At 39.1% G+C, this 15,000-nt stretch overlaps 1 protein-coding gene across 6 annotated transcripts in view; it reads left to right on the forward strand.

Annotated features, from left to right (window-relative positions):
* tox2 (TOX high mobility group box family member 2) overlaps nucleotides 1-15,000 on the forward strand; it is a 140,065-nt gene that overhangs the window by 37,898 nt on the left and 87,167 nt on the right. For 4 of the 6 annotated variants that reach the window (XM_081380898.1, XM_081380894.1, XM_081380895.1 and 1 more), the window contains exon 2: nucleotides 11,154-11,246. The exons of the other annotated variants lie outside the window; for them this stretch is intronic. In XM_081380898.1, coding sequence (XP_081237024.1) covers nucleotides 11,154-11,246 — 93 coding nt within the window. The remainder of the gene's footprint in view (nucleotides 1-11,153; nucleotides 11,247-15,000) is intronic. 6 annotated transcript variants of the gene reach the window in all.

A 15,000-nucleotide genomic window follows, 5' to 3' on the forward strand; every position in this document is an offset into this window, starting at 1 on the left:
TGTGTGTGCGATGAGTAGGTTTAGGGGAAGGGTTATTGTGTGTGTGTGCGTGTGTTGGGTAGGTTTAGGGGAAGGGTGTGTGTGTGTGTGTTGGGTAGGTTTAGGGGAAGGGTTAGTGTGTGTGTGTGTGTGTGTGTGTGTGTGTGTGATGGGTAGGTTTAGGGGTAGGGTTAGTGTAAGGGTCCAGAATATACCGTTTGTACAGTACAGAAACCATTACGTCTATGGAACGTCCCCATTTAGATCAGTAAACGTGTGTGTGCATATTATGTATGTATATATAGCAATTTTGTGCAATGCAATGATGTACAAAATTGAGCGTTCGTAGTGTTTTGGGCCTTATGAGTTTGTGTTTCAGTGATGATGCAGGCCGCAGGCAGAGCTCTTGAGTGCTGTGTAATATAATCTATTGCACATCTCCGACAGACCTGAATTCATGCCGCTAAAACGACTATTTTGTGCCGACCACAATATCTTAGCATGCACTTTCAGTATCACACAAACAGTTTGCTGTAGCCATCGCTGCGGTGCAGAGGACTCCAGGGCAGAACACATGAATCATCTTTTTCAGCAGATATAACACACAATCACCCACTCCGCTGAACTTATACCAAGATATTGCACATTGAAAAAGTCACTTATTTGCAGTCACTCCCATGTTTTTGTCTACACGGCCACAGCTGCATCATCAGTGTTGGAGTAGAAACTGACCTCAGATCAGCACTCTGTGGAAAGACACACACTGTGAAATGTGCTGGTATTAGTTTATGTAATTGCATTACTCATAAAGTAAACACACGCCTGCCAGATTCTGCATTATTCCTGATGAAACTGTTAAGGTTTATTTTTAGAGAATTAATTCTCAGGCGCCACACACACATGTGAACATTTTCCAAACCTGTTGCGTTTTAGTTTGTTATGAACTCTTATTATGAATGTGGTGGTGAAAGATGTTTTTATGAAACTTTTTGGATTTTTTATGACCGTAATCTTATTTTGGCAAGCAGCGAGGTTGCTCTTTCATAGTTTATATTTTGTCTCGGATGCAGTTTAGTCTCTCGGAGAGAACTGAGAAATTAAACATTAACTTTATGGAGAGGTGAGGAATATGAGGAGCTAAAGTGAGATTTAATTCGATGACACCTGCATATGCACACTCGCCCCTGATCTGAACCCACGTTTTAATCTGAATTAATTGCCTAGGATTAAATTATAGTGTTTGTGTTTGATTTGTGTGTGTTTGAGTGTGCGTTTACATGTCTCTCATATTTTCATGTTGATCTGTCTGTCAGCATGGACGCCAATTTACTGTGTTGTTCAACACGAGACATCTGCTGTGGAAAATAAACCCCATGAGATCATTACACACACACACACTCACACACACACACACACACACACACACACACACACACACACACACACACACACACACACACACACACGGCAGGATCAGAAGGTCTCGTACTCACGGGCTAAAACTGTCGCTAGCACTGTCGCCAGCCTAATGCCCTGGATACACCAATAAATGTCTGACACGTTAGAAAGGTATTAGACATTCATGTACATAAATATATTTCACCTATTTTTGCTTTACGGGCTTTCAATATAATCTCTTCTGCTGTTAGACTAATTAAGTTTTTCTACTGTTGGACAAATTTCAATTTGTCAAATGCAGTCATGATAGTTTCGCCTTTCTTTCGTTTGAACTCAAACTAGACTTTTAAAGTGAAAAACGTACTAATCGACTGTTCTGTGTGGTTGCCAGGGCGTTGCTATGTAGTTGCTAATGAGATCTGAGTGTTTTATAGTGTTCTGCTATGTGGTTGCTAAAGTGTTTTGGTGGTTGCTAGGGCATTTGCTGTTCGGTGTTGTTGCCAGACGTTGCTAAGGAAGTCTGAGTGATTTTTGATGTTCTGATATGTGGTTGCTAAAGTGTTTTGGTGGTTGCTAGGGCATTCACAGTTGCTAGGCTGTACTGTGTGGTTGCCAGGGTGTTGCTAAGGAGGTCTGAGTGATTTTTAGTGTTTTGCTATGTGGTTGCTAAAGTGTTTTGGTGGTTACAAGATCTTTGATTTGCAGTTGCTATGCTTTTCTGGGTGGTTGCCAGGGCGTTTCTATATGGTTGCTGAGAAAATCTGAGTAAATTTTAGTGTGGTGCATTGTGGTTGCTTAAGTTTTTTTGGTGGTTGCTAGAGCATTGCTTTGCTGTTCTGGGTTGTTGCTAGGGAATTGCAATGTGGTTGCTAAGGAGGAGGGATTTTTAGGGTGATAGTATGTGGTTGCTATGGTGTTGCTATGTGGTTAATTATAGGCCCAAGTGTTTCTGTTATCTGGGAATTTTCCAGCTGTTTTATCGTTTTATCAGCAGGTGAAAATCCTGCATCTGTACTTAGTAAAGTAACAGCACATTTCATGTCTAGAAAACACACACACACACACACACACACACACACACACACAGAGAGAGAGAGAGAGAGAAGTTTAATACTTCTCTTATGGCATCAGACTGTTTGTAAAACACTTTTCAGTTCTAATTGAAATAATTATTTTTACAGCGTTTGCTGATTTGGACCGAATTCAGGATAATAAGTTTCTCTGGTCTGTTGTCTGTCTGTTAGTATCCAAATGAGTTTGTCTTAGCTTGCGAGAACAATGTTTTTGCAACTTGGCTTCTTCAAACTCCATCACGTCTCAAATGTGTGTTTGGCAGCGAGTGTTTGGACGGCTTTTCTCTGGAAACAGCACTTTTGATTTAGACGACGAGCAGATGGTTGTAAGTAGATTGCTTTCATGTTAAGAAATCACTTTCCTTCTTTTGTCTGGGCTGCAAACGGAAGATTATTTTAATGCGGCCTCTTTTTTTGTCATTACTGTGTATGGAAGGATGACATAACACCAAATACTCTGGAAAGAAAGAGGATGAGGAACGGAGAAGCCTGACGGCGCTCCAATGCCATTGGTTCAGCGACAGAAACCTGTTGCCAAGCTTACAGTCCAATTATTAAAGGAATATTTTACAGCTCAGGACATTAGTTATTATGTTTCATTGAAATATCAACTTTATCTCAGATGTTTATCCTATGATTTCCTAATGAGAGAAAAATAATTAATGTGGAGAGCAGCTCGGATCATTTGTTGCGAAACGTTTCATATTGAGATTTTGCAGACTTCTATATCTTGGCATGTCATGAAACTCTAGATTGCAGAGGCTGATTGGTCCTTACCTCAATCTGATTGCAATCACATAATTCTCTTTACGGAACACCTGATTGGTTCCTGATGTATCAGTAGCCAATGAGCTCGCGGCTCAACCTTCAAATACTTGATCAGTATTTTCTGTAGCAGTTGCTGCGCGCTTTCAGAAACCCTCCACTCTCCTCAGCTCCACCTGTGTAGATCTGCTACGGGTTATTCATGTATGTTATATTGTAAAGCAGCAGCATGAGTTACTTGCTCACAGCAGCGTGTTGTGAATGTATTGGCAGTAGCAAGTCTTGTACTTGCTCTGCAGCAGCAGAAACAATAACCAAAAGCAGCAGCAATATCCATAAGCAGCAGCAATATCCATAAGCAGCAATAACAACATAAGCAATAACCAACATAAGCAATAACTAAAAGCAGCAACAATATCCAAAAGCAGCAGCAATATCCATAAGCAGTAATAAGCAACATACCAAAAGCAGCAGCAATATCCATAAGCAGCAATAACAGCATAAGCAATAACCAACATAAGCAATAACTAAAATCAGCAACAATAACCAAAAGCAGCAACAATAACCAAAAGCAGCAACAATAACCAAAAGCAGCAACAATAACCAAAAGCAGCAACAATAACCAAAAGCAGCAGCAAAATCCATAAGAAGCAATAAACAAAAGCAGCAACAATAGCCAAAAGCAGCAGCAATATCCATAAGCAGTAATAACCAACATAAGCAATAACCAAAAGCGGCAGCAATATCCATAAGCAGCAATAATAGCATCAGAGTAGCAGATCTATATTTTGCCAAGACCAAACATATCAATATTGTCATATCGTAGCCTGACGTCGTCATACTCGAGTCTGATACTGCTCCATTGGGCTGTGATTACGGGGTGTTTCAACCGAACCAGGAAAGAAAATGCCTCTGCACTCAATTGGATAGACCTACAACCAATCAGAGCAACGGAGTAAGTGACGTATGTTCTTCATTCATCTTTCCGATCGACAAATGCCTTGATCGCAACTGATCAAGTCCAGACCGAACTTTCCGACCTCAAATGTTGTGGGCGGGGCTAAGTTTGGCTTGTGGTATAATTAACCACATAGCAACACCATAGCAACCACATACCATCACCCTAAAAATCACTCCTCCTTAGCAACCACATAGCAATGCCCTAGCAACCAGCCAGAACAACAAAGCAATGCCCTAGCAACCACCAAAAAACACTTTAGCAACTACAATGCACCACACTAAAATTTACTCAGATTTTCTCAGCAACCATATAGAAACGCCCTGGCAACCACCCAGTAAAGCATAGCAACTGCAAAGCAATGCCCTAGCAACCACCAAAACACTTTAGCAACCACATATCAGAACATCAAAAATCACTCTGTTCCTCTTTTAAATGAATGCGCTGTCGATATTTTCTATAACAGACGCAATGGCGGAATCTACACATCTCAGTTCTCCGGCGGCAGCCATCTTTGTTGTAAACGAATTCAACCCAAGCGCTCTTTGTTAACGTGGATGATTACGTTACTGTTGATCATATGTCCATCATCGGATAAAGCCCGTCCTGACAATTTGATTGGTCCGAACAGCTCTGGTTCGAGCACAGTTGCTCCACAACGCCAGACCGAACTTCACGACCTCAAATGTTGTGGGCGGGGCTAAGTTCGGCTGGCATCCAGGCTAGTCATATCCATTATCATGCCAAAAACTCAGAGTTGTCATGACATAACTACAGTCTTTCTGTCAAAAGAAACATTGGAGAAGTAGGAAGCATCAGAAAAAGTCCTCGTTTTATCTCTTTTCTGTTTGTGAGTAACAACTGAGATGTTAAAGAGATTCTGTGTAAATTCTGTGCATGTTTTTACTCATAAGAAGTTTTGTTAGCATCCCTGTGATTATGTAAAGGCAAAAGGATGATTGACAGTCAGAATGTGTTTTCAGTTTGAATCACATGATCACAGTCAGCATCACCTTGAAGAGAAATCCACCTCTGATTGGCTGTTCTGAGTGTTGAATAGTAATGCATTTGAAATGAAAGTAACATGATTGGCCTCTGTTGTTCTCACTCTGACTGTGAGTTTGACAGCCACAGAAAGGCACGATAATGTGCACGTGCACTTACAGACTCACTGCATACTTGAATTATGCTTTTTATTTATATTTTCAGTGGAATTTGTCAGTCATCATTATTGCTCTCCCTAGAAACTGTATAGTAATGCTTGTAATCAGAGAAGGAAACCATAGGGAATGCATAATAATGCAGTGAAAACCAATGTGAACACCTTAGCAACCGCATAGTAACGTCCCGGCCAATCACAAAACCCTAACAATATGGGCGTGAGTTTGGCTCATATTTTCTCCAGAAATTGTAAAAATCTGCTAGAATATATATATTTCAACATCTGCAAATATTCACAGCAGCTTATTTTCATTTCTACTCATCCGATCATCAACAACACTCTGTCTCTCTCTCTGTCTGTCCGTCTCACTCGTTTAAACAGGTCATTCATCTTCACATGGCCAAAACAATATGTTGATTGTACAAACACAGTTATTAACTGGACAGCTTCCAGCAGGAGTTATTTTGGATGTAAAGGCCTGTGGGAACATCGTGTGCTTTAGAGATTTGTGCTGTGATGCAACAGCAGAGAGAAATAAAAGCCATCGGTCGGATCACTCCTTCGCTTTAGATTAGTTTTAAGTAGCTAAATGTCACAGATAAGCATCGTCGTCCCACAGAAATAATGTGTGTGTCGCGGTTTATTCAGCTGGAGAATCTCAGCTCAACTCACTTCACCCAGGAATGTCCTGAATTTGAAAAATAATTCATAAAATTATTAATATAGTTTTCAAAACAGTAAAAAATTGCAACTTTTAGGGTTTGAGTGTGTATGTTTGTGTGTGTGTATATGAGTGTGTGGGTTTGTGTTTGTGCGTGTGTGTGGGTTTGTGTTTGTGCGTGTATGTGTGTGTTTGTGTGCGTGTGCATGTGATTATACAGTATGAGTGTGTGTGTGTGTATGAGTGTGTGTGGGTTTGTGTGTGTGTTTGTGTACAGTATATGAGTGTGTGCGTGAGTGTGTTTGTGTATGTATGAGTGTGTGTGGGTTTGTGTATGTGTGTGTGTTTGTGTGCATGTGTGTATATGAGTCTGTATGAGTGTATGGTGTGTCTGTTTATATGAGTGTGTGAGGGTTTGTGTGTATATATGAGTGTGTGTGTGTGTATGAGTGTATGTGTGGGTTTGTGTTTGTGCGCGTGTGTGGGTTTGTGTGCGTGCGTGTGTGTGTGTGTGTGTGTGTGTGTATGAGTGCATGTGTGTGGGTTTTTGTGTATGTTTGTGTGAGTGTATTTGGGTGTGTGTTTGTCTTGTATTGTGTTGCAGATGTTCTCTTGAACAGCACCCCATCCTCATTTTTCTGTTATCCTAATTAAACGCACACACACACACACACACACATACACACACAACCGAAAAACAATTCCCCCTATTTGCATAATGAGACAGAATCTGTGAGAGACTAACGAGAAATCTAACGATCTCTCCAAAGAGAAAGTCAGCGAGAGTCGGATCCGTTTCTGTCTCATTTATAAACGGCCGCCCACTTTTATATTAGTTTGTTTTGATTATGTCTAATGACTCGCGGACAGAAAAACACGTCTGTTACTGGACAGAACTTTAATGAAGCACCAGTTTAATGAAGATTCACTCACGCCGCTCTTTGAAAAATATATGAAACATAAATGACTAAAAACATCATAAAAGTATCGTAAATTTAAATCAGAACATGATTTTACAGTATTGTTTCCAGATTTTGTGCTTGACAGACGTGATCACAATGAACAATGAAGTTTCACAGCAAAAATAACACGGTACGATATGAGGATCTTCATGTTTCCAGCGCAGGTCAACATGTACTCTCCTGCTGATGGAGTTCATTTACTGAGCAAGCGTTAAGTGTTTGGCATGATCATCACTTAAACACACACTTACTGAAGTACGCAGCCACACCACCCAGTATTTTATACTATATTTAATATTACTAAGTACATCCCTACTGTGGACGGCTCAGTGCTTTAGCGCCTGGAATAGAATCATTCCACCCGTCTATATGCTTTTCAGGCCATAATTGCAACTTAATCTCTGGCACTATGCAATTTGCATTGTAATAATATCCAATATTCAAACTGCAGTAATGGTCTTGCGGTTTAGGGAATATTTGCATCTAGCAGCTGGTGCTTTGGGTTTCTCTTTCATGCAGATTTGGCCTTGTTTGTTTGTATTTAAACGTCCTTTCTTTAAAGGAATAGTTCACTTAATAATGAAACCCTCAACTTGTTTCAAACCTTTCTTCTGCTGAACACAAAAGAAGATATTTTGAAGAATGTCGACCAAACAGTTTTTGGACCCCATTGACTTCCATAGTAGGAAAAAAAAAATACTATGGAAGTCAATGGGGTCCAAAAACCGTTTCTTCAAATGATCTTCTTTTGTGTTCAGCAGAAGAAAGATTTGAAGGGTGAATAAATAGTGATGAGAGGTATATAATTTCATTGTTTAAATCATATTAGTTTTAGTTAACAGTAACAACACTGGTCTTATCGTGATCGATTTATTACTCAGAAGAACAATATGTTAAAGTTATGTTTGAGTTTCAAATATGTTTTAGGAGCCGTGTCGCATGATAACAGGAATACAAAACAACGTGTCATGTACTAATTTTAATCCACGAGCCTCATCTTCCAGTCAAACGAGTGATTTAACCACAATCATTCTGGTAGCTGTCTGGTTCGAAACGTTCAGAAACGTCCCCTAAAGTCACCCACGGGTTACAGTAAAGTGTGCAGTAAAGGGCAGGTCGATTACGGACACGTGCCGTGGTTAACAGGAAGACTCGAGGTGCAGAAAACCCCTGTTGTGTGTCTAAGTTTAGCTGTAGTGATGAGAGAGGCGTTCAAATCAGAGAGAAAGAAAGAAAGAAAGAAAGGACCATAGATGACAACATCTTCAATCTGTCTGAGCGATTAGCGTCGTGGCCGGCCCGAGCTGCCACATCTGATGAGGGACATTCTCACGCGCTAAATACAGCACTTCAGATTTACTTGACAGCATATTGTTAGTCATACGACACTTTCTGGTTTACAGTGAAATGCAGAATCATCCAGCGCTCAGCCGAATCACTTCACGTGTGGGTTGTTTGCTTGCGTTTTCAAGTCAATCGGCCGGCTGAGAGAAACTGATTGACATATATTAGTGTGAGGAAAGATTTAACATCAAACTTTATTGAAAACATGTTTATTTTTGGCAATGCAAATACAAGACATTGACAGTATTATGATATAGTGATGGTATTACTGTGGTACTTTGAGATGTGCATGTACATGAGTATTTAACATAAACACCTGTTTTGTCTTAATCATATTTATATGCTACACCACCGTTGAATGAAATCCAATACTTGTTTCTTACTAATGTTGGTGTGCTGATTCCAGAAATAGTGCATGTTTTGCTCGAGCACAAAGAAATATGATTTTGTTGCATTTTTTTGTTGCTTTAAACAACTATTTGTAACTATTTGTCTTGTATTATCCATTAATCAGCAGAAAACTTCCACATAGACACGATTCCTCTCTTCCTCTGAGCCTGACGACAACTATCTGTTTAATGACATTATTTTAATCCTGAATTCAAGGTTGGAATTACGGACAGATGTTTTCTGCTGCATCTGTGGGTGTTTTACTGCATTCAAAGAGTGACAGAAAATGACAGATGTTGTGAAAAAGCTTGTGTTTATGTTTCTAGACAATAAATGGAGTATTTAACATTATTCCATTATTAGTATTTTTCCACTCCTTTGCAGATTGCAAGTTAAATGATACATTTTGAATACAAACTGAATACATTTTTGAATACAATAATTTTGAATACATTAAAACAACAACTTTTGACAAAACGTTTTAGTTATTTTAAAGGTAATATATACGCATTACTAAATAACGTGTTACTGTAATTTGGTTTCTTTTTTAGGAATGGAGGAATGTAACGCGTTATAATTTCCAAAATAGTAATTACAGTATAGTTCCAAGCCCAAGTTACAGCTGTGTTATATCGCTGCTGACAGCGTGTCTTATCATAATAATAATAATAATAATAATGCATTTTATTTAAGGCGCCTTTCAAACCGCTCAAGGTCACCATACAACAAGTAGCAACAGTAACAATATTAAAACAGAAAATAACAGTAAATAACAATGTCAATAGAAAACAGCAATAAAAAAGTACTGGACTTGAGTGCACAAAGTAATCATGGAAGATAAGCAGTTCTGAATAAATGAGTTTTAAGTTTTGAGCTAACGAGTCTGAATTACGGATGTTTACTGGGAGAGAATTCCAGAGACGAGGAGTCTTTGTTCATCTAGATTGTAAAAAGAGAAATAGCTTTTCAGATGCCGGCGACGTCATCTACTCATGGAGAGAGAACATTACGCGTTCAGTAGCCGGAAATACAATCATTATTTTGAGTTTATTTCTGTCAGCAGTAAGAACATTATTGTGCGCTGTCAATTATGTGAGGGGAAGAAAACCTTTTCAACTGCGGAAAACTCCACATCTAATTTGTTAACACGCCTGAAAGCGCAGCACGGTAAAACTTCTCGAGAAAGCATCGGGCGCGGAGAGCAATGCATCAACTCCTACTGTCGAGTCCAGCCCAAATATAAAAATATTTCAAAGTTAAAAGTCAGAAGAAACTGACTTAATTTTGTTTGTTCTGAGATAGAGTATGCACTTCCCAATAAAGTTAATTCATGAGCAGGCCAAAGAGGTTATTCTGGGTTTTTTGTACTAATTAAAACTAATTACATTACATTAACTTTTGAAATAAAGTAATCAGAACAGTAGCTTGATTTCATTTAAAAGGAGTAATCAGTAATTTAATTACATTTCCAGAGTAACTTGCACAACACTGAATATAACTACATGATGGAAAGTTTTTATTGATATTTTTTAACTCAGCATCATCAAATTAGTTTTTATTCAAGATGCAGGACTGTGCTTTGGGACTTTAAAGAATACCATGGTATAACCATATAAATGTACCATGTTATTTTGTTAATGAGCCTGAGGCCGTATTTCATCATCCGGTTGTAATTTTTCTCTCAGGTCATTTGAGAGACAGCGGTGTGCTCTACAAGTGCACTACACTAGTTTCATATGTCTCTCTGTGTGCTGTGTGTGTGTGTGTGTGTGTGTGTTTGGCACACTCTCTTGTGTGAATCATTAGATGTTGGATTGCTCCGATTCCTAAACCCAGACTGCCAAAACTCCTGCCGGGAGCGTTTCCTCAAACAAGCCTCACACACAGAGTGGGACAGAGGAGATCTCTCTCACACACACAGATACACACACACACACACACACACACACACACACACACACACACACACACACACACACACACACACACACACACACACACACACACACACACACACACAGATACATGAACACACAGTGGGAAGAGGCCAGAATGACTGACTGAAATCAGTTCATATGTCGTGATTCACGCTGAGCTCAATATGTTACAGTGGCATTTAAGTCAATCATCACTTGTACTAGTGCTGATCATGATGTGATCAAACGCCTGAAGTATTAAAGGCACGGTTAACACCCACTGGATGATAAAACAGCTGGAAAAGTCCCATAAACACACATTGAAAGAGGGACCTGGGCCATATATCCATAATATTAGAGGCTGGATTATGGTAAACACCTTAGATATTATAGTAAAATGTCTGTTGGGTATTGATGATGTTTTGATTTGTGAAGCTGTCATTGGTTGTCTGTCAATGATGAATCAGCGTCTAAGTTGGGTCCGTTGTCCTGTGTTTTCTCTCCTCTCTGTCTCCTTCCGCCTCTCCTCTTCTCCATCTCTACAGAGCAGATTCAGTGTAGGAGATCGAGGTGTTAGGCTGTACGGCGCATTACCCGTGAGACACAACCCTGAGGAGAAAAGACTGCCCTCTTCAGGGGTGAGACCCGTTCCACACCTTCATCTTCCTCTTCAGCTCTGATACAAACCCTAGTGAGATGCTACTGACCAGAAACATACTCTAAACAAGGGGCTTTTGCCCAATAGCCGTCATTTCACCGTCTCAGTTAACTATAGACCCGATATAGTCCGGCCGTAGCTCTATTCAGACGGGATTAGTGTAACATGGAGAGGAGGGGTAAAGTAATAATGACCAGAGCTTCTCTGTGATTTTAGTCCCGTCCGAATGTGCATCACAGTGATCATGACGGACAATGACAGTAAAGATTACGGCGACTTTTACCTTCAGTAAAAAGGTCTGGAAAAATGACCTCAGGTGATACTAATCCCGTGCGAATAGACCCGCTGTAAATATGTACGTAAATATTCCGTCATTTCCAGTTTAAAAGTAGTTTCCCGCAGTTTTTCAAGTATGTAGACACTTCAGCATTCAGTTGTGTTCTAGACGCTGGGACGAGTCTGTGGCAAAACTCAAGTGTTTCACACACAACATTCAGATCAGAGAGAAGATTGACAGCACTTGTTTAGAGGCACGAAACATCTTTTAGCGTTAGGTTAGTGTCTATTACCAACACAATCTAATCTGAAGCTAATTAATACATCGTTTGACCGGACATAACTGTTTTATATATATAAATATAGGTTATATGTGTTTGTGCACGTGATATCAGGAAGCAGCGTAACACACACATGAGGACAGGAGTGACGGTGGTGTGTAAATCGAGTTACTCTCTCACTTCTGCTAGTTTACTGAGATCTCTTATCCCGTGCGAATTGGCCATTAATATTACAGACGTCCTACACTCCATCTACCCTGGTAAAGTTAATCCCGTCCGAATAGGGCTTATGAGTACCCCACTTCAAGCCAAAATAACCTTGAATTTGGTTACATGTCGTTTTTGCTAAAATATCTTGCAAGATGAATGAATTTCCATCATGTAAGCAAAGTCAACAGTGATTACAAGGCGGTTGGTTTTTATTTCTTTGACATGTTCTATGCGTAGCATGTGCGTCTATTCTTGGGCGATGGTTAGATGTCTATTAAATGTTCAATGACAGCCCAAATTTTGCCTTGTTTTAGCCTAGATGTCTGGGCTGTGTTTGGACGGCTATTAGACGTCTTTTAAACGCAGAATTGCTTGCTGGGATTATGGATTCCCCAAAGAATATTTTTTAGAACCACTTTTAATAATAATCTTTAATAATCTAAAGTTCCTTTTTCCAGTGTAAAGAACCTGGAAAGGTTCTATGGATGATAAAGTTCCTTCATGAAACCATAGAAACCAATAAAGAACATTTATTTTTACGAGTTTATGCAAGTATGCAAACACCAAAATCAATAATGGAGTGTCTATTTACACTAACTCCGCCCACTGGCGTCAAAATGACAGAAGACGCTGGATTGTCAACAGTAGAAGTACGGCGTGTGGCAGAAAGTTTTGATGCAAATTGACCCGAGTTCAAATCCGCCTTTTGCTGAACTCCCTTTTCCCATCACATATCAGATTGGAAAGGCATTTTATTTTCAATATTCCCACTCTAAACCAAATGTCAAATTCCCTGACTTTTCCCTGACTTTCACTGACTAAAAAGATGAATTTCCATGACCTATAATGAACGGCAAAACAGGCTGCTGTTTTGCGGCGCACCGAGCTGTTCTGTTTTGTAGAAAGCCTTTCTTCAAAGTGAATTTCGTTTTCTATAAATTGTATCTTAATTTTAATATATTTTTCATCAACCAATTGCAAGTCAAGTCAAGTCAAGTTTATTTATATAGCGCTTTTCACAACACAGGTTGTATCAAAGCAGCTTCACAGTAATAAATTAGAACAATACATCAATGTTTGTTTCTAGTGGAACGTCTACGTTCGGTAATGCTGATCAATAGTATCGTTGATTGATTAATTCAATTAAATATCCCCAAATATCCCCAACTGAGCAAGCCAAAGGCAACAGTGGCAAGGAACCGAAAAACTCCATCAGGTGACCTAATGGAGAAAAAAAAACCTTGGGAGAACCCGGGCTCAGTCGGGGGCCAGTTCTCCTCTGGCGTTTATGAACTAGAGGTCGGATTTAACTGTAGGATTAAAAGTATTATATGAATGCCTGGCTGAAGAGATGCGTCTTTAATCTAGTTTTAAACTGGGAGAGTGAGTCTGAGCAACGAACAGTATCCGGAAGACTATTCCAGAGTTTTGGTGCTAAATGTGAAAATGCTCTCCCTCCTTTGGTGGATCTGGATATCCTAGGTATGACCAAAAGCCTCGAATTTAGTGATCTTAAAGAGCGCGATGGATTATAGGGCGATAGAAGATCGGTTAAATAGACTGGAGCTAAGCCGTTTAGGGCTTTATAAGTCAGTAGCAATACCTTGTAATTAATACGGGACTTTATAGGTAACCAATGTAGGGATGATAAAATCGGTGTTATATGATCATATTTTCTTGATCTAGTTAGAACTCTAGCGGCGGCATTTTGGACTAACTGTAGCTTGTTTATTAAGGATGCAGGACAACCGGCTAATAACGCATTACAGTAATCTAGTCTCGAGGTCATGAATGCATGAACTAACTTTTCTGCGTCAGAAACTGATAGCATATTACGTAGCTTAGCAATGTTTCTAAGGTGGAAAAAGGCTGTTCTTGTAACATATGAAATATGATTTTCAAAAGACAGGTTGCAGTCTAATATAACACCCAGGTCTTTTACTGTAGAGGATGAAGTAACAGGACATCCTACTATGTTAAAGTTGTATTGTGAGAGGTTTTGTGGGTGGTTTTTTGAACCGATAAGTAGTACCTCTGTCTTGTCTGGATTTAATAAAAGAAAATTATGCGTCATCCAATCTTTTATATCTTTAACACACTCTGTCAATTTGGATAATTTAGCGTTTTCATCTGGCCGTGATGAAATATAAATTTGAGTGTCATCAGCATAACAATGGAAACTAATTCCATGTTTCCTTATAATATTTCCAAGTGGCAGCATATATATTGAGAATAATAGAGGGCCTAACACAGATCCCTGCGGCACTCCATAGTTTACTGGAGTTATGATAGATTTTTCTCCATTTAAATAAACAAAATGGTAGCGGTCAGATAAATACGATCTAAACCAGCTTAATGCTTGTCCTTGAACACCAGTATAATTTTGTAGTCGATCTAATTGCCTGTATTTAATAAATGAGAAGCAAATATATAGCAGACAATCAAATCAAAGTCCGTATTATTATTTTTGCAAAGGTCCCCTCAGGGGCTCCGTAGAAAGATGTGTGAAACAGCGCGATAAAAAAATCGTTATAGAAGAATTACATTTTGATAAATGGAAACTAAAATTTAAAGCAACAAACTAAATTCCCTGATATTCCATGACTTGGACAAAAAATATATAAAATTCCCTGACTTTCAATGTCTGGAATAGACCTTTTCAAATTCCATGACATTCCAAAAATTCCATGACCCGTGGGAACCCTGAATATAAATTAATATATAAATTAATAATCATTCTAATTCCACGAGAACAGCGAAGTCCACACCACAGCAATAACAAAAACAACACTGGAATCACTTTCAGACCAATTTGTTTTCCCCAGCTGATGAATGATAAAAACATCCAATCAGAATCTGCTGACACACAAATATATGGGGAAATAACCAAACTGTAAAGATTGTTTCTGAAAGCATAATTAACATTTCCATTGACACAGCTACCATATTGGATTCTTTTGTCCACTC

The sequence above is a fragment of the Scardinius erythrophthalmus genome (genome assembly GCF_964197995.2).
Source record: "Scardinius erythrophthalmus genome assembly, chromosome: 12".
Classification (NCBI taxonomy): domain Eukaryota; kingdom Metazoa; phylum Chordata; class Actinopteri; order Cypriniformes; family Leuciscidae; genus Scardinius; species Scardinius erythrophthalmus.